We start from the raw sequence: 24368 nt of genomic DNA on the forward strand, positions 1-24368 counted from the left end.
CGTGACATTAAAGGAACAGTCCACCATACTTCCATAATGAAATATGTTCTTCTCTGAATTGAGACGAGCTGCTCCGTACCTCTCCGAGCTTTGCGCGACCTCCCAGTCAGTCAGACGCGCTGTTACTCCTGTTAGCAATGTAGCTAGGCTCAGCATGGCCAATGGTATTTTTTGGGGCTGTAGTTGGATGCGACCAAACTCTTCCGCGTTTTTCCTGTTTACATAGGTTTATATGACCAGTGACATGAAACAAAGTTCAGTTACACAAATTGAAACGTGGTGATTTTCTATGCTATGGAAAGTCCGCACTATAATGACAGGCGTACAAACACCTTCTGCGCGCTTCGACAGCGCATTGATACCTTCACTCCTCTTCGGGCACGGCCAGGCAGGCGAATGCCCTGGTCCGTCCGCCCTGTCTAAAAAATAAAAATGGTACAACTCCTGAGTGCAGGTATCAATGCGCTGTCGAAGCACGCAGAAGGTGTTAGTACGCCTGTCATTATAGTGCGGACTTTCCATAGCATAGAAAATCACTACGTTTCAATTTGTGTAACTGAACTTTGTTTCATGTCACTGCTCATATAAACCTATGTAAACAGGAAAAACGTGGAAGAGTTTGGTCGCATCTAACTACAGCCCCAAAAAATACCATTGGCCATGCTGAGCCTAGCTACATTGCTAACAGGAGTAACAGCGCGTCTGACTGACTGGGAGGTCGCGCAAAGCTCGGAGAGGTACGGATCAGCTCGTCTCAATTCAGAGAAGATCATATTTCATTATGGAAGTACGGTGGACTGTTCCTTTAACACGCTGGTATCTAGCCAGCGAGGTAATGAAGAGGAATATTAGCTTGCTTGCTAAAACAAATGTCATTTTTATTCATGTAAAATGATGACATCTAAAACACAATTGTGTTTTGGGCAAGGACAACTCTTCCATCGTGATATTTTGACATGGGGGGGGTGTCCCTAGGATTAGATTTATACATACAGTAGCCTATGGTCTTTTTTTGAGTCATGTTTGTTAAACTGGACATTAGTTACATAACACAATTAGCAGAAAGCGTCAGCAAGTTCAGCATTTCATGAAATCTCTTTATGCTTTCTTAGCAGATTTGCCACAAGTATGTTCCAGGAAGAAGCCGCGCCCCAAATTTTTGGTCATGTTTGGTTGGTTGCCAGAATTCACAGCACAGCAACATCTAATGGGGATTTAAAAACGGTGTCTTAAATCTGGTCATACATCATATCAAATGAAGATTTCTTAGCAGCTAAACACCGGATTCATCTCAGTGTTTAAATAACAGATTATTATAGAAATAAATAAATGGATTCTGTTATACTAACAACATTCAACCACCATATTAGTGTTTAATCAGTGGGGGGGGAACCCTCTTCGTAGTGCAACTCGGAACCTCAGACCTTAATGTTAAAATATCCATCAAAGCATCAACAGTGAACTAAAAAAACCATAAATAAATAAATAGATCATAAATTAAAATCAGTCAACAAAATGGTGCTGATTGTGAACATGTTTCTGTGGGTTGTGTCTAAATGGTGCACTGTCGTGATGGACAGATTAATACGCTGCAGAGAAAAAGAGACAGTGTGCTGATTTATACATTTCAGATTGATAAATCTTCTCGTTTATTTGCAGGCATTAATCTGTCACTCATTTTCTGGCAGTGAGACACAAACTTGAATTTAAAAAAAAAAAAAAAGTGCAAGCGAACTAGTATGTAACAGACTAAAAAGAACTAAGTGAATATAAATAGTTTTCTATGAATAATATTAATAGTTTTTAAATAACGTTGACCTTTATGAATATAATATAGTAATGCGTGGCATAGTTTCAGATCTTGCAATTGACTGTATGGTGCTAATGCCTCTGTGTATGTGTGTGTGTGTGTGTGTGTGTGTGTGGACATTCAGATCTGTGCTGGTCCGTTGTTTCCACCCTAAATGATCACACACTTGCCCTTTTCCACCCACGGGTTATTCTTCATCAGCTCAGGGTTCAAAAACGGGTCCGTGGGTACACCATCCTCAATCCACTTCACCAAGCTGGAATAGGAAGACGAAGTGAACAGACAGACAGATTAGAGGAGGAAGGTATGGCTGTTTCTATGACAAATGTTGTTCATATTAAAGGTGACTTACTATACCAATTTTCCACAGTTCCCTGAGGTCTGAATAACATGTCTGCAACCTGCTTTGTTCAAAATACCACAAAGAAAAAGCACCACAGCTCCCTTCTCGCAGTCTAAACAGCCCTGTTCAACATGGCTGATTTGAGCGCTTGTTCTTTTAAATGATAATGAACCACTGCTCAACCGAACCCCCTCTTCTGTTGGCCAATCAGGTGGCACTTTACTCAAATATTAATTTGCAAAGGCTGTTCTCAAGCCACGGGTGGAGATATTCAGATGAGAAGGAGGCATAATTCTAACGAGCTCCTCTCAAGACACAAATGCCCCTTTTCCACCAAAGCAGTTCCAGGGCTGGTTCGGGGCCAGTGCTTAGTTTGGAACCGGGTTTTCTGTTTCCACTGACAAAGAACTGGCTCTGGGGCCAGAAAACCAGTTCCAGGCGAGCACCAACTCTCTGCTGGGCCAGAGGAAAGAACCGCTTACGTCAGCGGGGGGGGCGGAGTTATTAAGACCAACAACAACAAGATCGCGAAAGATCGCCATTTTGAAGCAGCGAGAAGCAGCAGCTGTACAAATGCGAAGTCATCCATTATTATTATTATTGTTGTTGCTGCTGCTGCTGCTTCTTCTCCGTGTTGTTGTTGCTACGATGTTCGCGTCAAGGTTTATACAAACGCAGCGATGTAACTGACGTATACAGCGACGTAACTGACGTGGCTCTGCTTAGCACCCCGAGCTATGGAAAAGCAAACTGGTTCTCAGCTGGCTCGCAAGTTGAACGAGTTGTGAACCAGCACTGGCCCCGAACCAGCCCTGGAACTGATTTGGTGGAAAAGGGGTAAAAGAGGAGCTGAATCTGAACAACTTGTTGAAGCACACGTTTTCAAAAAAAAAAACCAGGCAGCTCAAAACATGAGACCAAGATGTATGAAAGAGAAACAAACAGTTCAGAAAAGTCTGGACTTCACAGAACTCTACAGTACCAGTCAAAAGTTTGGACACCCCTACTCATTCATAAATTTCTGTATTTTTACTAGTTTCTACACTGTAGAACAATACCAAATACATCAAAACTATGAAATAACATATGGAATCATGTAGTAAACAAACAAAAAAAGTTTCAAATTTTAGATTCTTCAAAGTAGCCATCATTTATCTTAACTGCTTTGCACACTACACCTCATGAAGCTGGTTAAGATAACACCAAGTCACCTGGAATGCTCTTCAGTTAACAGGCGTGTCTTGTCAAAAGGTAATTCGTACAATTTCTTGCCTTCTTAAAGGAACAGTCCACTGTACTTCCATAATGAAATACCGTAAAATACCAAATAATAGCCGAGTTCCAATTAACCGCCGAGTTCCCTTTAACGGCCGGGTGTACGCGTGTGTTGTGACAAATAAAGGCCGGTTCCGAATACTCGCCGGGTCTAAAAAAAAAAAAAAAAAAAAAAAAAAAAAAAAAAAAGTGTCCGAACGTTCTATCTAGAATCTTGAGGCCCAGCACTTTTCTGGTTTTCTGGTGTTTAAACGATTTTGCATTGCATAGTTTTCTACCGAAACAATATGAATGAATGAATGCAAAATGAAATTATTTCTATAATACTGTTTACAACATTTTGTTACGTGATAATAAACATGCCATTTCAATGTTATAATCTTGGTCTACCGTAATATTTCTTGAGGAATGCAACTCCATAACTTTTGACAGATGTCTTAGCCAATTACGTTTGACATGGGTGTGTGGGATATCACTTACGTCATCGAATGAGGAATACCCCTTTGGGTATACCCAACGAAAGCCAGCGTGTGTGGTGACATTGAGGACTGCGGGTTTCCAAGGTTGGACTGCTGCTTCTGTTAAACGACCTAAATTGCCGAATGCATGCGTCAAAGCACACACTGAGTTTTATTAAAGACCTTATACCATTTCACTTGCCCTTACCCATTCGGATCTGGAAGACGCTTTACAAAAAAGGTGAGAGCGTTCTAACATGCATTTCAGTCTGCTCGCGGCCAATCTAATCCAAGGGGCCTTTTCAACAAGTAATCTGTCGTGCAAGTTGGGCAGAAGCACGCGTCAGGCAGGCAACATGTAGGCCTACAAGTCAGTAACCTATTCAACTAACTTTCATCCGCACTTTAAGTTTTCTACGGGGTCGAGCCACCGTACCAACTCACTCGGGGAATAGGCTCATATCGGCCAAATAGGGAGACGTCTTGGAGAGAAACGTGAGAATGCAAGATGACCGTATGTAGCCACTGCAGGTCACTTATTTTTCAGCATAAGAAAAAACCCTTTGGTTTGACACTTCACACCCTAATTATGTTGCTTCAACGTCGCGCCCTCCATGCAATTTCAGATTGACAGACATCGCGAAGCGCAAAGGGTGGAGGCTGCATGGGTGAGGGTGATAGCAAGTGACCATAACTTTGCAGAGTAATTAAATCACAGTGCTGCGCACAGACAATGGTGTGGTTTCTTGATTATTTTGTAAAGCATGCACTTAGTCATTAACAGGAAAAGGTGTGTGATTTATCCTTTATCCACCCCGACTGTGCCATGCGAAGATGCATTCTGCATCTTCAAAATTCCCCGAAGTCGGCACCGTGCTCTCTGTAATCTAACTCTAAACAAACTGTAAGTTATACTGGTTAAAAGTAGGCCTATCTGAGAATGATTTTTTCCCCGTTTTGAGGTAGATTTTGGGGAAGGTGTTTGTAAAGAAGGAATTAATCGCCTGTTCCAAATAGCCGCCTAGTCTCTAATACGCGCTGGGTCTCTTACGCGATTGAGACAAATAATAGCCCGGGCTATTATTTGGTATTTTACGGTATGCTCTTATCTGAATTGAGACGAGCTGCTCCGTACCTATCCGAGCTTTGCGCGACCTCCCAGTCAGTCAGACGCAGTCAGATGCGCTGTCACTCCTGTTAGCAATGTAGCTAGGCTCAGCATGGCCAATGGTATTTTTTGGGGCTGTAGTTAGATGCGACCAAACTCTTCCGCGTTTTTCCTGTTTACATAGGTTTATATGACCAGTGACATGAAACAAGTTCAGTTACACAAATTGAAATGTAGCGATTTTCTATGCTATGGAAAGTCCGCACTATAATGACAGGCGTACTAACACCTTCTGCGCGCTTCGGCAGCGCATTGATACGGAGCTCAGATATCAATGCGCTGCCGAAGCGCGCAGAAGGTGTTAGTACGCCTGTCATTATAGTGCGGACTTTCCATAGCATAGAAAATCACTACGTTTCAATTTGTGTAACTGAACTTGTTTCATATCACTGGTCATATAAACCTATGTAAACAGGAAAAACGCGCAAGAGTTTGGTCGCATCTAACTACAGCCCCCAAAAATACCATTGGCCATACTGAGCCTAGCTACATTGCTAACAGGAGTGACAGCGCGTCTGACTGCGTCTGACTGACTGGGAGGTCGCGCAAAGCTCGGATAGGTACGGAGCAGCTCGTCTCAATTCAGATAAGAGCATATTTCATTATGGAAGTACGGTGGACTGTTCCTTTAAGATGTTTGAGATCAAACAGTAAACAATAAAAATACAATAAATAGCTCTATTCCACAACTGCTGCAATCCATATTGTATCAAGAACTGCTGAACCAAGTAAAGAGAAACTACAGTCCATCATTACTTTAAGACCTGAAGTGACAATCCATTTAAAAAACACCACCACACATTGAATTTGGGGTGTCCAAACTTGTGACTGGTACTCCACACTATCAAACAATGGTTGCATGTGAATACTCAGTATGTACTAATGCTGGTTCAGTACCTACTAACTGACTTACCGTAGTACGTTTTACAAGTACACAACCAAAAAGTAAAAAACCCCACACAAATCTGGACGTACTGCACCACCATCTTATCCGTCTTCTGACAAATCTTCACAGATATATGCTGTGAAATTAAGGAAAAAAAAATCTGCAATGGCAGAAGTGTTTAAACATATTCCTGATACGTTTGTACACCACTTGTTCAACCGACTTTCACTTTGGACAGCCATCTTCTTTCCATTTTCCTGAGGGGAAATTCTTCTTTGTTCATTTCTGAAGCTCAAGCTGAATTCTCAGATACTGGAGCAGAGTGAAGTACTGCATGTTTGCATACTGTAGATGTAGTAGATCATCCAGGTACCATTGCCCGCTGTCCATCGCAAGCAATCATGACTGCTTCGTTATGTTGCGCAGAAACGCAGATGGGCCGTGATGCCCGCACCAGAACGACAGAATCGTCCACAGCGGTGGCACGAACAGCCTTGCTGAGCTGCCATGGAATGTCTAGCTTTGTGAGCCCTTGTATACTCCCTTTGATGCTTGTCTTCAACTGCAGACGCTGAACTTTTAACTATGCTTCGCCATGTTACTCTGTCCAAGGCATCCCTTTCCCACGTTGGACCGATAATTCCAGCATTCTTCATGTTCCTCTTCAAGATGTCCTTGTACCGCAGTTGCTGTCCTCCTTGGCTCAATTCTCCGTAGAAAACGGCTTTGGGTCATCAAGCGTCAAGCATGCACCAGATGCATCGAGCCCAACAAAGTTGGGAGGCTGCGATCAGGGCTTCCATGCTTACTGTACTGGCTCACCTGAGGACTTCTACATCAGGGATTTTGTCCTGCCATCCTATTTTGAGGGTTTGACACAGGTGTCAGAGTTGTAGCCTCGTCAGTTTCTTGAAATGTTTATGGTAGAGAGTCATGCATTTGGTAGTGTAAAGCAGAGATGCTAAGACTGCAGCATTGTATACTTTCAATTTAGTGGTTTTCTTGACATCATGGCGAGACTATAGTTGCTTTTGTAAATGCACCGAAGGCTTTGGTGGCAGCTTGAATCCAGCAGTCTACCTCCAAGTCTGCGGAGTTTGTGTTGGTAACTGCACTGCCCAAGTAGATGAAACCCTCAGAACTCTTAAGAGGCATTCCATTGACCAAAACAACATTGTTTGACTTTGCCTGTGGCTCAGGTGAGGGTTGGTACAAGAGTTGTTTTTGTGGTATTGATTTTCAATCCAAAGATAGTTGCAGCTGTGGCAAAGCAATCAACAATTTCCTGCAGGCCGTCCAAACCTGTTGCTCTAAATGCAGAGTTGTCTGCGTACCGCAGTTCTTGCATGCAGATTTGCTGAGTTTTGATTAAGGACTTGAGTCTAACGAGATTAATACTGTCTTTGCGTACTAAAAGTACGTAGATCTTTGGATACAGCCATTCTGTGAAAAACTCACCATGTAAACCATACATTCAAGTTGCTGCACCAGAGGCATGGTCAAGCACCAGCTGTGAATGGAAGGAGTTGATGCTCACCGAAACTGGACAGCTGAAGACTGGAAAAACATGCCTAATCTTTCAACTGTCCAGAATTGGTGAGCCCACGCCCAGTGTACCCTCAGATTCCTGTTCTTGGCTGAAAGGAGTGGAGCCTCTGCTGTTGTAGTCCATCCACCTCAAGGTTTGGCATGTTGTATATTCAGAAATGCTTTTCTGCTGTCCACGGTTGTACGGAGTGCTTATTTGAGTTACTGTTGCCTTCCTGTCAGCTCAAACCAGTCTCGCCATTCTCCTCAGCCCCAAGGGGTCCCCCCTCAACTGAACTACCATTCATTGGATGTTTTTTGTTTTGCCCACCATCCTACAAAAGCCCAGGAATCAACAGTTTCTCAATACACAAACCAGCCTGTCCGACTTCAGCTGACGGCCAATTTATATTGTGGGATATCTCGTGCTATTTGCCAATTAGCCAAATGTGTTTAAATAATACAACTTGGAGGAATTCTTATTAGGATTAATTATATCAAACTCTGCTACTGCTCATCTGAAGGAGTTTTGCAGAGATAAAAATGACAGACATCCAGCATGTTGCATGTGGGAGTTTCACACTGATTCATCAGGTTTGGTATTTCTGAGCTAAAATCTGGGATGCAAACTGAAATAGTGATGATGGAAAAGAAGATTTGCAGATTCTGAGGCTTGGTATATTTTTAAATACAAACATACCCCTCTTAAGAAACTTCGTTATGGTTTACCATGATTTTTACTACGGTACCCACGACACTACCATGGGACTTCCTGGTAATTATGTTTCTTGCAGATATTATCTGGCCAAAAGTTCATGGACACCTGACCACAATACCCATTTGTGCTTACTGGATATCCCATTTCAGACTTGGCCCCTCCTTTGCTGTTATAGTAGCTTCCACTCTTCCGGGAAGGCTTGCCACTAGATTTCAGAGCGTTGCTGCAGGGATTTTTCCTATTTAGCCACTAGAGCATTACTGAGGTCAGGCACTGATGTCAGACAAGGAGGTCTGGGGTGCAGACAGTGTTCCAATTCATCCCAAAGGTGTTCAGTTGGGTTAGTGTCAGGGCTCTGTAGACAACTTGAGTTTTTCCATTCCATCCTTGGCAAGCCATGTCTTCATGGACCTGACTTTTACGCATGGGGCATTGTTATGCTGGAGCATGTTCAGCCCCTTGGTTCCAATGAAGGGAAATTATAATGCTACAGCATCCAAAGATGTTCTATACAGTTGTGTGCTTTCTACTTTGGGGAAGAACCATAGAACACACTTTTGGCCATCGTGTATTTACCCATGATACTGCAGTCCTTTATGTTGGCTTTATTAGAACTTTAATGTAATATCTTCATACATAGGATCGGTATTGAACATGGATTGAGAACATCTTACTTTTTTCTAGAAATGTCTAGATGTTCAATATTGTACAAAATACAAAAAGGAAACAAGATCTTAAAGTGATGACAAGTAGATGTGCATATTGAGATGAATGTACAGCATAAAAAGCGTAGCCAGTGCTGTAGCCGAGTCACTAAACCGAGTCCGAGTCCAGTCTCAAGTCCGAGTCCAAATCATTAAAGAAAATTTCGAGTCGAGCCCACTATTGATCAGAGATAAGTCTGAGAACAAGACTCCAACCGCACCATTTGACGGTGGCTGTTGCTGCCTTTAAGTGAAATCGTCTCTGCTGCGGTGTTGGATTAACGTTACTGCTTGACTGCCTCATTTTAGTTAACAGGCAACAGATTTAAAAAAGCATGTTTAACTGCTCAACAAGCCCTGCCCACCATCAACAGGGCAATGATCACAGGGTGTCACTTCCTTCTCTGGGTGCAGTCTTGCCAAATGACGAATGAAGTTTGAGGTTGTCCCTATCGTCTCCTCGATAGTTCTTCTACATACGGAACACATCGCGGTGCTTCCCCCCCACCCCACTGCACGAGAAGTCTGTATAAGCAAAGCGGACAATCCTAGGGGCGTTCTCTCCAGGCATTTTAGAGCCATTGACGTTAGTTTGTTCCTGAACATGATGTAAGAACAGGTGAATGTGCGTTCTCTTGCACGAAATGAGTATAAAAATTCATGTAGATATAAATACCTTCTGCCAAATTATTATGACATGTTACAAAAAATGGAGTCCTCGTCTCCAATTTACGAGCCCGAGTCATCAGTGCTCAAGTCCAAGTCAAGTCACGGGTCCTTAAAATTAGGGCACGAGTACTACAAGCCTGAGTGTAGCAAGTGTGAATGTGCCAGGAAATTGTAGCAGGTATTTTAGTATGAATCAGCAGTTACAGAGTAATGAGAATAGAAGTGGAGAGAACTGGCTGCAGTATTTTAAAAAATAAAGTGTCTTAATGCATTTTAAAGTGGAGTGGATCTTAACAGGCTGGCGGGAAAACCGTCAGAGACAAATCATTAACATTAACAAATAGTCAAGATCTGATTACAAGATTCACAGAGAACGATAAAGACCGGACAAGACAAGATGACAGATTTCATTATTGGTTGAGAAACTCCCAAGATGTTTTCATTACATAAAGTGGACTTCAATCCTTATTAAATCCAGTGTGAAACACATTAGTTGTGCGCTACGCACGTCTGATACCAATTTATTGGATGATTAGCATTTTCATGTGCCAGGATCCAGAATATAAACGCAGCTATACGATGCAGTCACGCTGAGTTACAGCAGGGACTCTGTTCAGCTAGTTCGTGGTCTAAGGGATGAGGAGCATGATGGTCTTGGTGATGGGATTTTCATAAAAGTTCAAGTTTTGGAACCTGTTCTGGTTGAGTAGAATGTACCGATAAGGAGGAGAGAGAGCTGGACAGACTACAGGACTCGAGTGCTGCTGCATCACTCTCATTGGGGAGAAATGTAATCCTACTGGTACAACTATCACCAGGAAGTCAAACGGCATTGTGTGTAAATGTAGGAGACTGTTAACTAAAGTGAAAATAGACCAAAATGGACCATGGTCACGAACTCCTAGGTCAACTCGGAATTTCATTACAAAAAATCTCAGATGTTACTGAACATCAGATTAATATGAAAGTCAGTCATTTTAGGTGGATTTTTAAATCAATCAATGCGATATACACCGATCAGCCATAAGCTCATGACCACTGACGTAAAGAACATTGATTCTCATTACAATGGCACCGGTCACTGGATGGGATTTGTAGGCAGCAAGAGAAGTCAGTTCTTCAAGTTGAGGTGTTGGAAGCAGGAAAAATGGGCAAGTGGAAGGATCTGAGGGACTTTGGCCCTTGTCAAACTGTGATTGCTAGATCAGCCTCTCTCAACCGGGGTGCCGTCAAAAAATTATTTATTCTAACATTGAAATAAATAAAATGAATTAAAATTCCGGCGGCACGGTGGTGTAGTAGTTCGCGCTGTCGCCTCACAGCAAGAAGGTCCGGGTTCGAGCCCCGTGGCCGGCGAGGGCCTTTCTGTGCAGAGTTTGCATGTTCTCCCCGTGTCCGTGTGGGTTTCCTCCGGGTGCTCCGGTTTCCCCCACAGTCCAAAGACATGCAAGTTAGGTTAACTGGTGACTAAATTGACCGTAGGTGTGAATGTGAGTGTGAATGGTTGTCTATGTGTCAGCCCTGTGATGACCTGGCGACTTGTCCAGGGTGTACCCCGCCTTTCGCCCGTAGTCAGCTGGGATGGGCTCCAGCTTGCCTGCGACCCTGTAGAACAGGATAAAGCGGCTAGAGATGAGATGAGATGAGAATTAAAATTCCAAAAAACGATAGTTACACTAATGCAGATCATCGCCGCCTCATGCATCATCAAAATTTGTCTCACGGCCCCCTTTCCCATGTCACAACGTCACTGCCGGGGTCAGCGTATGGTCAACGTGACTGCGTATATTTTATACGGGGGTGCCTTGAGAATTTGCATACTTCTGAAGGGTGCCGTGACTGAAAAAAGGTTGAGAAACGCTGTGCTAGATGACTAGGTTTGAGCATCTCCAAAACGGCACATCTTGTGGGGTGTTCCCGGTATGCAGTGGTTAGTACCTACCAAGAGTGGTCCAAGGAAGGACAACCAGTGAACCCGTGACAGGGTCATGGATGCTGAAGGCTCAATGATTTGCATGGAGCATGAAGGTGAGCCCATATGGTCCAGTCCAACAGAAGAGCTACTGTGGCACAAACTGCTGAAAAAGTTAAATGCAGACACTTTTGCTTTAGCCAGCATTAGCTTTTCCAGCAGTTCATGCCCCACGCAAATCAATGAGCCTTTGACATACTGTCACTGCTTCACCAGTTGTACTTCCACGGACCACTTTTGGAAGATGTTAGCCACACCCCACAAGATATGCCATTATGGAGATGCTCAGACCCAGTCATTTCGCCATCACAATTTGGCCCTTGTCAAAGTCTCTCAGATCCTTACGCTTGCCCATTTTTCCTGCTTCCAACACATGAACTTCAAGAACAGTGTTGTCTTGCTGCTGAACGTATCCGACCCTTTGACAGGTGCCAGGGTAATGATATAATCCGTGTTCTTCACGTCACCAGTCACTGGTTTTAAGGTTATGGCTAATCGTTGTAGAAACACAACCAATTGGTGGAATTCGTGATAACGTCTCAAAACGTTCTGCAGAAAACCTGTATTCATGAAGGTGGTGTAGTGCTAATGACTTGTGCTTGCTTGCATTGTAGATTTTGGTGTATACCTCTACTCAATCTCAAACTATTGGCGTCTGCTGAATATTTCAACCACAAAAAAATTATATCGGCTGCTGGTTTTGCTTCATATGGGTCAGGCTGTAAGATCAGTGTAATTCTTACTCTGTGACTGTCTTGGATGATTTCTCCCTCTTAAATGCCAGCTGGTACTTGAGGCTCTCTACCTCTTTCTTCAGTTGTGGCACATCCATTTCATCCATGGCTGTGGTTTCAGTTCAATCACACCAAACCTGGAAGGTGACAAAGAAAAAAGGTTGAAAAATTCCTCAAACAACCAAAAAAAAAAAAAAACCCACTTATGACTGCTTTGAGCTATTTTAGACAGATATGTAATCTAAATACAGCAAATTGTAATCTGGGATCCTGTTCCTCCCACACACACACACACACACACACACAGAGAGATAAAGGAATGAGCCAGGACAGAGTTAAGGAGTGTGTGTGCGTGCGCGCGCGTGCATTAAAAGCATCCATCATGCAGGTGTTCCATTGCTTTAAAAGCATTTTTTCCTACCGGTCACTCACGGACATCTCTGATCTGATTTCACACCGTCTGGAGTGCGCACCAAGTTTACTCCTGGTGTCCTTGTAAATTTTATAGCATTACAACAGTTCAGTGGCAGCTGGTTGTCTTTCAAACAGGGGAGGCTGGTCGGTTACGATATTTCCAGATTTTAAAAGAAAAAAAACACATCAATTTTGCCCATACTCTTGCCTCTGATCTAGCTGATTGTTGGCAGGGTCACAAACTGTGAAATAACAGGTTCTTTTGGCCCATTAGCCGACTGTCCAATATACATGATGGTGGTGTTGGGGGGGTATATTTTAACATTTTATATTTTAAAATTGTGGCATGTTGTTTAAAAATTGATCATTATTGAAAGCAGCTCTTTGTCAGGAACCTCAGCAGTAACAGCAGAGTGTTCTGGAATAGGCACAAGCACTGACCTTGGGGAGCCAAACATTTCATTCAATGACACTTTCCCTATATTTGACTTATTTTGACTGAGAAATTTTTTATTGACAATTTTGATAACCCTTCACTTTTAATCCAGGTCTGTAGTGTGAAATGTTCTCGGCTGTGTTTTTGTTTAAAAATGTTTTCCAAATTGTAGCTGTGTTTAATTCATGTCCAGAAAAAAATATATTCCAATATAATATAATCAGCATAAACATTTTAAATAGATTCTATATTTTTGGTCTATCCATGACATATTACTAAAGTAGCCTATTTACTGTTGTTGATGTGGGTCACTTGCTGTTAGCCAATTCACTTTCTCGTACCAGGAGAGCTGAAAGGAACGAGTATTATTCCCTACCTTTTTCACCAAGTCAATTTGAGGCGTTGGTCTACCCTGCTCTTTAATTTTAATTTTTTCCTCGAAAGGAAGACTGGCAAATGGCTTCGCCAAAATTAAAATCAGCAATGCTTGGCATCCGTGCACAGCTTTCTTGCTAGCTGACTAGCCCCCTCAAGTTCAAGTTCAGTCACTCAAATAAACCATTTCTGGAACTAAGATAGCAAACTTGACAACACTATATTTACACTTTATTTACAATGAAAATATATACAAACTAAAAAAGCTGGTAGAAACCGTATGTAATGAATGAAATCGAAATGTAAGCTGATCTCTTACAATACACCACAGCACTTGCGAATCTGCATGGGACTGAACTGAGAGTCACCGCTGCCTGTCTATATTTGAAACGAGCTGTCAATCAAAGAAAATATCCGGCCGCTTTCACCAATCACCAGTCTCCTCGCGGAAACTGCCATGTCCCTCCCACTGTGAGGCTCGGAGTCCGTGGGCGGGCATTTTCGCAGTATTTGTCCAATAACCGTCTTGCATTTTGAGATTGAAAAGCGCATAGCTCCCAAATGCCATTGAAGTGCACTGAGGCTGGGCTGCATCGCACTGTCACGAGGGGGAAAAACTCACGCACACATTAGGCGAACTGGGGAAAGTTATAACGGAATGATTTCGCACTGTAGTTGGGTTGAGCACATATATTTCTATGATTCTGGATCTGAAATAGCAATGTTATAAGGTCGGCTATAACATAAGCCTAGCGCAATTCATCCTACACGATGTTCGTCATTTTTAGAGGAGGCTGAGCCTCCCCCGTTGTCTTAGAGCAATCGCCCATGCAACAGTTCCTGTAAAATCCCCAACCTCTCTTTTGTTCAAGTCTCTTCATACTTCAGGATCCTCCTGAGTGCGGTGCGTTTTTTTATGCAGATGGATATTGGGGGGTAATGGAAAGAAACACATGCCACTATCTGTTTTCATCTTTTACTCCCCTTCACCCCAGCCATTTTTAATGAACACTTCTCCAATGCTCTTCTACAGAGAATGTTTCTGAAAGAGGAACCAACATTTAAAACTGGGTCGTGTTGACTGGAACAGAGTTTAACATTATGATATGCAAACAAAGGATAATAGATTTTTTTTTAAACACTTGCACAAATTGTAATTATTTTTGCTTTTATATACCTGAGAAAATTGAAAGACTAATTTTTAAAAAAGTCGTCACTAATTGAGAGTGGGACACTGAGTGTAGTGGTTAGCACTGTCGCCTCACAGCAAGAAGGTTCTGGGTTCGAGCCCAGTGGCTGAGCGGGCCTCTTTTTTTTTTAAGATATTTTTTGGGCTTTTTCCACCTTTATTGGATAGGACAGTGTAGAGACAGGTAATGAGCGGGAGAGACGGGGAGGGATCGGGAAGTGACCTCGGGCCGGAATCGAACCCGGGTCCCTGGATCCATGGTGTGGCGCCTTATCCACCTGAGCCACGACGCTCAAGTTCATGTTCAAGTTTCATGACCTTTCACAAGCCAAGCACTGAGCTATTAAGTCCCTATCCTTAGGGTTCCAGCAAAATAGTAATCTCCTTGCTTCTGTAGAGAATGGATGACCACGTTCCCCCAAGACAACCTCAGAATCTTGTTCTGAATATGGCTTTCAAAATTTCATGAGGTCCAAAGAATTGATACAACTACGCGCCACTGCACTAGGACTGATTAAAACATGGCCGGCGTTTTATGAGCGCACACACATGCACAGAGCAGTGGGCAGCTATATGCAACAGTGCCTGGGGAATAGTTGGGGGGTGGAGGTGCCTTGCTCAAGTGCCTTGCACTTCAGCCCAAGGCCACCCCATTATAAACTAACTGCAGGTCTTTGGACTGTGGGGGAAACTGGAGCACCTGGAGGAAACCCACACAGACACGGGGAGAACATGCTAACTCCACACAAAGGCCCTCTGGCAAAAAACCGTCGGGCTCGAACCCAGAACCTTCTCGCTGCAAGGCGACAGTGCTAACCACTACACCACCGTGCTGCCCAAGTGGAACACACCTATCGCACCACCCTCAGGCCAATCAGGCTCATCTCTCTCACCTGATTAGTGGGAGGGCCAATAGAAGAAGAAGCCTAACGAAAACAAGAGGGGTCCAAACACCAATTTAAATAAATACATACACTTCTCAAAAGGCTTAGTAGTGAGATTTGAACTAATGACTTTCCAGTTACTAGCAGCATACTTATGCCGCTTTTCCACCAGCAACGCGGCTGAGTTGGGCTGAGTCGAGCTGAGTGGGGCTGTTGGAGTTGCATTTCGACTACAACCATGCTGAACTGTGCTGGCTGGAAGTGGGTGGACACATTGGGTGGAGTTAGTGAAAGTGGGTGGACGTCACATGATGTCGTTAGGCGGCGCAAACAGTGACATCAGTGACCTTTTAAGCGGTAGTCTCACAACCCAGATAGTAAACAATAAACATGGAGGACATGGAGTCGTTAGTGTTGCTGGTCTTGGTGCTGTGGCTTGTTGTCACCGACAACGCGAACAGATACAGGCAAGAGCGTATAGATGAAGGCTTCAGAAATTCTCGTAATTCGTAATTATTCTTCTTCCGGGTTTACGGTGTTTATAGATCCCAGCGTGCTCGCGGGGCGTGTGTGGGCATGTGAGGACACTCCTCCTCACCAATCAGTGCACAGGGGAGTGTCTCCTCACGCCCCTAGCCCCACTCGGCTCGGTTTGGCTCACTTCAGCCCCACTCCAAAACCGTGCGAGTTTTGGGGGCTGAGCAGGGCTGAAGCGAGCTGAGTCGTGCTGCTCTGAGGTAGTCGAAGCGCGAGCCGTGTCGGGCTGAAGTGAGCTGAAAAAGGGTAGTGGAAAAGGGCCACTAGTCTTTGTAGTACCATGATTCAAAATAAGATTTTTTTTTTTTTTTTAAACGATCATATTCATTGAACAGAGTCCAGCATATAGTTTTATGCAGACGAAATCATTCAGTTTAAAAGCTGGTTGGGGGGGGGGAAGCATAATTCAAAACATTAAACCTTTAAATTCAAAACAGACAGATCGGGTCTGATGTATAACGCCCTAAAATGACTATGTGCCATTAGCGTGTGTTGTGTAACAGAACAGGACACAGTCTGGCTTTTGCCTAAAGCCAAAGCACAGAGGAGTGAACACACGGAGATCGAACAGTCCTCAAATACACCGTGTACTGTGAGTCAGTCTCACATGGACTCTGATCAGTTATGACCAACATGCAGCCAAATAAAAATAGCTGTGTTCTGATGGATACGGAACTCCCTCCAGTTCTGCAATAATTGCCAAGTAATGACAATTTCGGTTATATTATTCATACTTTATTTTAAAAGTAATGGCTACTCTTCCCAGCCACTTTCACAAGAACACCTACACACTTGTACGTTCACGCAATTATCCAAACAGAAGCGCAATGCATTTTTAAAATCATGCAGACGCACATCAAGAGCCTCAATTAACGTGAGAAGATTGCGGGGAAAATGTGATCTCAGTGACTTTGACCTCCACATGGTCGTTGTAAACTCTAGAGACCGTTTGAAAATCCCAGGAGTTCAGCAGTTTCTGAAATACTCAAGCCAGCCTGTCTGGCACCAGCAACCATGCGATGGTCAAAAACACAGAGAGGACTTTATTTTCCCCCTCTTCCACATTCCCTCAGGATATCTGATGTCAAAATTAACTGAAGCTCTTGACCGGCATCAGCATGATTTGTGTGTTGTGCTGCTGTGACATGATTGGCTGATTGGATGAACAGGGGTTCAGAGGTTCTTATTCACATGGCCAGGGAGTGTCACATTGGGAAGCATGCAAAAAATGGAACCTTGGCAGTCTCATTTGGGATGTCCTGCCTCCGAATGTGTCCCGAAGAGAGACATTGAAAACATTCGTCCTTATGCTGTTCTCCAAAATGGACAGAACTGCTTACGTCCTCTCAAATAGAAATATTTCCAATGGTGCTTTCTTTCCAAAAAAACAAAATAAATAAAATAATAATGGGCGGCACGGTGGTGTAGTGGTTAGCGCTGTCGCCTCACAGCAAGAAGGTCCGGGTTCGAGCCCTGTGGCCAGCGAGGGCCTTTCTGTGCGGAGTTTGCATGTTCTCCCCGTGTCCGCGTGGGTTTCCTCCGGGTGCTCCGGTTTCCCCCACAGTCCAAAGACATGCAGGTTAGGTTAACTGGTGACTCTAAATTGACCGTAGGTGTGAATGGTTGTCTGTGTCTATGTGTCAGCCCTGTGATGACCTGGCGACTTGTCCAGGGTGTACCCCGCCTTTCGCCCGTAGTCAGCTGGGATAGGCTCCAGCTTGCCTGCGACCCTGTAGAACAGGATAAAGCGACTGGAGATAATGAGATGAGATGAATAATAATAATTATTATTATTATTATTATCCTGGTGAGAAGACACTAAAGCTGCCGATAGTTTAAGAAAGATTGTGTGAGACCAGACTCCTGTTTAAGTGAAGGTGTGGTAAGCCCCACCTCTTGTCGATTTCCACTGGCTGCTGTGTCTCAATAATCTGTCCCAAAGCTTGTTCTGATTGGTTGAATCTTGATCAGAGAGTTTTGAAGCTGGCCAACACTTTAACACACACCAACACAGAGGACACTCATACCAGCACTACTTTCTAGACCAGTATGTCTTGTATGGAACACTGGTAGAAGAACCGAGTGCACCTTCTGCGTCGGCAGTCTCAAGGGAGATGCAGGCTGTGTCCGAAACCACTCACTCGTTCACTTCTCCCTACTGACTATCTAGGGAACTCTATATCGGGAGCTCATTGGTAAAATAAACACTTCCAGACACTCCCCCACCGTGCTGTTATTTACGCCATTACTGTCGCACAATTAAAACGTGCCAGATCAGTCAGCTGGTGGGTTTTCAAAATAATAAAATCCATATTATACTGATTGTAGTCCCCACATTAATAAATACAAAGTACGTTGTGTCTGCTGCATCTTTCAGTTCTTTCAAATCAAGGCTGAATACCTTTTCTTCTTTGCCGCTGCCTTTTATTCAATCAAAATTTGAGGCTTTTGATTAATTCCTCACTCTGTACTGTAACTTTCATTCTTGTATTTTAACTTTAAGTTCTCTTACCATTTTTAATTATATTTGAATGTCTGTTTATAATGCGTTTCTTCCTCCGTCCATTCACCCCAACACCCTTTCAGCGTGAGCCCAATGCATGATGGGATATATTGCTTGGTTAGTGACCATCGGTTGTACACAACTTTTCACGGTGCATTGTGGGATACTCGGAGTCCACGATATCGGGTGTAATAATTCTCACAGCACTACAAAATCGCGAACTCACGATATAGTGAGGGATTTCAGACACAGGAATTGTGTTTGATTGCTACATGAAGTTGAGACATGGGGTGGGGGAGTGGAAACACACATTGGGATTTTTGACCAGAGAGAGAGAGAGAGAGAGACACACCGAACCTCATTGAAAGGACTCTTTTGGGAAAAATGACAGATCTTCCTTAGTGACGGTGACAGCAGCACTTCCAATCTAACAACAACAAATCACCACTAGGGATCCTCAATCCATACCGTCCACAAGTTCTTACTTTAATTATACTGACCTTCACCCCCCCCAACAAAAAACAAACAAAAAAAACCCCCAAAAACCCTATTCCCAGGACTTTGCCAACAAATATACTATACACAAACATGCCAAAAAGAACTCCTATGAAAATGTTATATCAGTGCAGCAGCAAAGAAACCAACGAGAAGAAGAAACTTGGAAAAATAACACTTCAGAAATGTTTAAGTTGACTTAAAGTGTGGGGCGGCACGGTGGTGTAGTGGTTAGCGCTGTCGCCTCACAGCAAGAAGGTCCGGGTTCAAGCCCCATGGCCGGCGAGGGCCCTTCTGTGTGGAGTTTGCATGTTCTCCCCGTGGGTTTCCTCCGGGTGCTCCGGTTTCCCCCACAGTCCAAAGACATGCAGGTTAGGTTAACTGGTGACTCTAAGGCCAAGTTTACATTAGACCGTATCTGTCTCGTTTTCTTCGTGGATGCACTGTCCGTTTACATTAAAACGCCTGGAAACGCCGGGAAACGGGAATCCGCCAGGGTCCACGTATTCAATCCAGATCGTATCTGGTCCGGTGCTGTGTAAACATTAAGATACACGGATACGCTGTGCTGAGCTCTAGCTGGCGTCATCATTGGACAACGTCACTGACATCCACCTTCCTGATTCGCTGGCGTTGGTCATGTGACGCGACTGCTGAAAAACGGCGCAGACTTCCGCCTTGTATCACCTTTCATTAAAGAATATAAAAGTATGAAAATACTGCAAATACTGATGCAAATACTGCCCATTGTGTAGTTATGATTGTCTTTAGGCTTGCCATCCTTCCACTTGCAAGTGGTAAGTGACGCGCATGCCCGATATGCACTGGGATCACACACACAGCGGCTCAGTCCCGAATCACTGCTCGTGCGCTTCACTCGCGCACTCTGTGAGCTGCGCAGGGCCGGAGTGCGCACCCTCCAGAGGGCACTCGCTGTTCAGGGCGGAGTGATTTGGAGCGCAGGATGCCTGCGGAGCCGAGCGTATCCGTGTATTGGCGTTGCTGTGTGCAGGCGAAGCGTGTATTGGTGTTGCTGTGTGCACACTGATCATTTTAAAAACGTTAATCTGATGATCCGCTGATACGGTCTAATATAAACCCCACCTAAATTGACCGTAGGTGTGAATGTGTGAATGGTTGTCTGTGTCTATGTGTCAGCCCTGTGATGACCTGGCGACTTGTCCAGGGTGTACCCCGCCTTTCGCCCGTAGTCAGCTGGGATAGGCTCCAGCTTGCCTGCGACCCTGCAGAACAGGATAAAGCGGCTAGAGATAATGAGATTTAAAGTGTAAGTTAACATCCAACTCAATGTGAGTGACCATCGTAAATCCTGATCTTGGTGTTTGACCACATTTTTATCCCCCCGGCAGATGATGCAGAGGGATATCGGCATCATCCTGTCCATAAACATTTTCGTTTCCGGAGCATAACTCAAAACACGATGAGGAATTTTTTCACGAAATCTCACAGTCATGTTAAATAACTAGATGAGTCGTGTCTTTTCACATTTTGGGATTTGTGCGATTTTTATTTTTTCCATAGCAACCAATTCAACTTTGGAAAATTTGGAGCGGGCTTCATGTCGAGGCTGTGTGCGTGAGAGATCTCCTGATGACTTGTTTAACTGCTGTGTTTATTCAGCATTACAGGTGTTAAGGTAAAGAATTAAAAGTAGACGGCCTTTCGATTTCATAATAATTAGTGAAATTTTGCTTCCTCTGAAATTTAGTCTGTGATATGTTTATTTCTGTAATATCTTTATAAAAAAAAAAAACAACAACACACAACCCAAGCCACCCTGTGGCTGGGAAGTTCTTTAATTTGAGTGGATTCCTGAGCAAATGTGCATGAAGTCACTCGCTTCGCGCAGTCAAGCAGACATAGGAACTCCGTGTGCGCATTCACATTCTTACCTGAATGGTCGGCATCTACTTCTTTTGGGTTTTACAGCAGCTGGCATCCAGTGTTGCATGACTGCCATCTATAGGTTTACCTTTGACCATGCACCGACAGGTCCATCCTTCTGTCGCTAAACGAACAGCTTATCACACCGACGTGCTCGCTGACCGCCGATATTTATTAGTTTGGTCCTGTGTTTCCTTTCCTTCGCATACAACATAACGTCTTTTTTTGTCGCTTTCCGTTACTGTAGTCGGTCTTTCACATTTCATTCGCACACTCGCATCCTCCATTTTTCTCTCCCGTTTCAAATTTGTATCCCACAGTGCCTTGCGCAAACAGGAAAAGCCCACCACATCATGCATGATGTAGTATCTTGTATTGGGTCATGGTGAAGCAGGAAAAAAATAGCGTAGAATTTAGGGCCACGTTGCCTTAAATTCATTAATTAATTGTTCTATTTTATCTGGGGCGGCACGGTGGTGTAGTGGTTAGCACGGTCGCCTCACAGCAAGAAGGTTCTGGGTTCGAGGCCGGCGAGGGCCTTTCTGTGTGGAGTTTGCATGTTCTCCCCGTGTCTGCGTGGGTTTCCTCCGGGTGCTCCGGTTTCCCCCACAATCCAAAGGCAAGGTGCCCTTGAGCGAGGCGCTGTTAACATGGCTGCCCACTGCTCTGGGTATGTATGTGTGTGTGCTCACTGCTTCAGATGGATTAAATGCAGAGAGGAAATTTCACAAGTGTGTGATGAATAAAAGTTGTGCTTGGAAAAAAAAAAAAATTGGAAGTCTGTGATTCGAATTCAGTCCACAAAACTAACCAGGTGTCGGAGAAAATTCTTTTTATGACCTAAACGTGAAAAATCTGAAAGGCGGTCTAGCTTTAATAATAAAATAATTTATTTTAAAAAAAAATTTTTACTTGTGTATGAAGTTAACCAAAGCGACAGTGAACAAGTAGTGCAGAAACATACACTGTACTGCTGAGTGAACACATTCGAACAGTTGTGTTTTAACTCAGCCGTGTAAAACTTGAGTCACTTCTATTTAGGGGATTTTTTTTTTTTTTTAAATTGTGCAAAAACACAGGCTGTGCACATCACACCCACATCAGGTTACGTCCACTTTGACTGAATGTGTGATTGAGACCCAGCCTTGCTCAGGACTTCAACTTGCATTTAATGATTATATGATCCAAATACAGGCGGCACGGTGGTGTAGTGGTTAGCGCTGTCGCCTCACAGCAAGAAGGTCCGGGTTCGAGCCCCTTGGCTGACGAGGGCCTTTCTGTGCGGAGTTTGCATGTTCTCCCCGTGGGTTTCCTCCGGGTGCTCCGGTTTCCCCCACAGTCCAAAGACATGCAGGTTAGGTTAACTGGTGACTCTAAATTGACCGTAAGTGCGAATGTGAAGATGTGTGAATGGTTGTCCGTGTCTATGTGTCAGCCCTGTGATGACCTGGTCCAGGGTGTACCCCGCCTTTCGCCCGTAGTCAGCTGGGATAGGCTCCAGCTTGCCTGCGACCCTGTAGAACAGGATAAAGCGGCGAGAGATGATGAGATGATCCAAATACAGCAGTCATCTATGAGGAATGTTGAGATGTTAGTAGTTTTAAAAGTAAAGGTTATACAAAAAAAAAAACACAACACACTGACCTGCACACACACACACACACACACACACACTGGACTACCGGAAGACTCTGCAGTTATTATGTCAGCAAAGCAAACAGTCAGATAATCAGATCTATCCCAGACCCGCATGAAAAATCCCAAGTTTTATATAACAGCCTGGTTTCCTGGGCAGTGATCAGGATGGTGAGGGAATTTGTTCAAAGGCAATAAACTCATCCGCATTGTGCGGTAAAGTCATGAGTCATATCCAAACACACCACACAGCTGGAAAAACAACAACACTGCCCCAAAGCCCAGACCTGATATCTGGTGTCCATAGGTTTGATCTTACCTTTGGCTCAAACTGGAGCTGATGTTTGCAGTAAAGGACGCGAGAGAGCTGGGAATCCAAGTGCACACAATTTTACTGCTCCAAATCCTGTAGATCCTTGAAGAAAGGCTGTCAAAACGCAGACTGCAGCGTGGACTCACTAATCCCCAGTGATGCAGGGGAACAGAAAGGATGCTGGAAGTGGAGAGGATCACAGACACAGACAGAACACAGCTGACATACTGCTGTCTCTCCAACGAGTACTGAATCGATTCCTTTTTTTTTTTTTGAACGACTCTTTTATAAGATCCGATTCGAAACACGGAAGAATCTCTTTTTTTTTTTTTTTTTTAAACGCTAATTAAACTCAATCCTCTTCTGCTGCTGCGTGTTTCTTTTCTTTTCTTTTCTTTCTTTCTTTTCATCTACACAAAGAAAGGGGTTGAAGATTTTCAGCCTTTTCACTCATCAATCAGAGTGAATAAAGACTCCAGTATTTGTCAAACAAACAAACAAACAAAAGCCGGCTAGGTCACGTGACCAGGCCTAATAAAGCTTGAATGTTCAGTTTTTAAAGGGACCGCCTCACCATTCCGACAATCCAATTGACTCCTTGAACGTTACCCATAATGCTTTGCGCCTAACCAAAATATAAACAAACTAAAACAACATGGCGTCGCATACTGACAGCATACATGCCAACTACGTTCAGACTGCAACCTGAAACGACCCATATCCGATTTGTTCTGAAATCCGATTTTTTTGTTAGGCCGTTCACATTACCAATTATACGAGACTTGTATGCGATCTCCAATATGAACGGAAAACGACCCAAAAGTGTCCCGCATGCGCAAATTGACACGTAATAAGCACATCTACGTAAAGGCCTCTGCATGCTCTTGCGACAAGGCTTTCGCAGATAGCTTTTCACAGACAGTTGTAATTTATCGTTGAGCGGGGAGTAATAGGCGTGCGCGATGTTATTCACCGCAACAACGCAAGGGGGTGCGAAATCGCTAGGAGTAGTTGGTGGGTGTGGTTAGTGGAGTGTTTATCCTCCGGTTACTTATAATGACTAGAACTGGAGTCGTATAGATGTACGTACTTCCTCACTTCCTCGATCAACCGCTCTTCGTGCTGCTCCATCTTCGCTCGTGTTTTTAAAAATGGCAGTCGTGAAAACAAACCAAACCGGGAAAGTAGGGAAGCGGAAGTGCGTGTACAGCGGATGTAGAGTGGACCAATCAGAGCCCTCTTGTCTGCGACGCTGTCTGCGAGGCTTCTGTGGTGGTCACAATTTTTGGGAGGTGCGCGCAGAGCGTCTGCGAAGGTGGGGGGGCTACGCAGACGCTGTCTGCGGCGCCATCTGTGAGGACTGGGTTGTCGGCATAAATTGGCCTTAATACGTAAACAAAAAAAAAGCGCGCTCTTCA

The 24368-nt window shown here is 44.0% G+C and overlaps 1 protein-coding gene across 1 annotated transcript; it reads right to left on the reverse strand.

Moving 5' to 3' along the window:
- Positions 1-800: 800 nt before the first annotated feature.
- Positions 801-23185, reverse strand: gng13b (guanine nucleotide binding protein (G protein), gamma 13b). The gene is made up of 3 exons (XM_060902524.1): positions 22957-23185; positions 12274-12401; positions 801-2066 (listed from the first exon to the last, which is right to left on the reverse strand). The coding sequence occupies exons 2-3, from the start codon at positions 12369-12371 to the stop codon at positions 1961-1963; spliced, it is 204 nt and encodes a 67-aa protein (XP_060758507.1). The 5' UTR covers positions 12372-12401; positions 22957-23185; the 3' UTR covers positions 801-1960.
- Positions 23186-24368: the final 1183 nt, after the last annotated feature.

Source organism: Neoarius graeffei, chromosome 20, assembly GCF_027579695.1.
Source record: "Neoarius graeffei isolate fNeoGra1 chromosome 20, fNeoGra1.pri, whole genome shotgun sequence".
NCBI classification, from domain to species: domain Eukaryota; kingdom Metazoa; phylum Chordata; class Actinopteri; order Siluriformes; family Ariidae; genus Neoarius; species Neoarius graeffei.

What these genes read in the sequence shown, in the direction of transcription:
- gng13b (XM_060902524.1), bottom strand. Translation starts at nt 12,371, where the DNA reads ATGGATGAAATGGATGTGCCACAACTGAAGAAAGAGGTAGAGAGCCTC. An exon ending in TCATCCAAGACAGTCACAGA is followed by an intron (nt 2,067 to 12,273) that starts GTAAGAATTACA and finishes TTCCTATTCCAG; the next exon opens with CTTGGTGAAGTGGATTGAGG.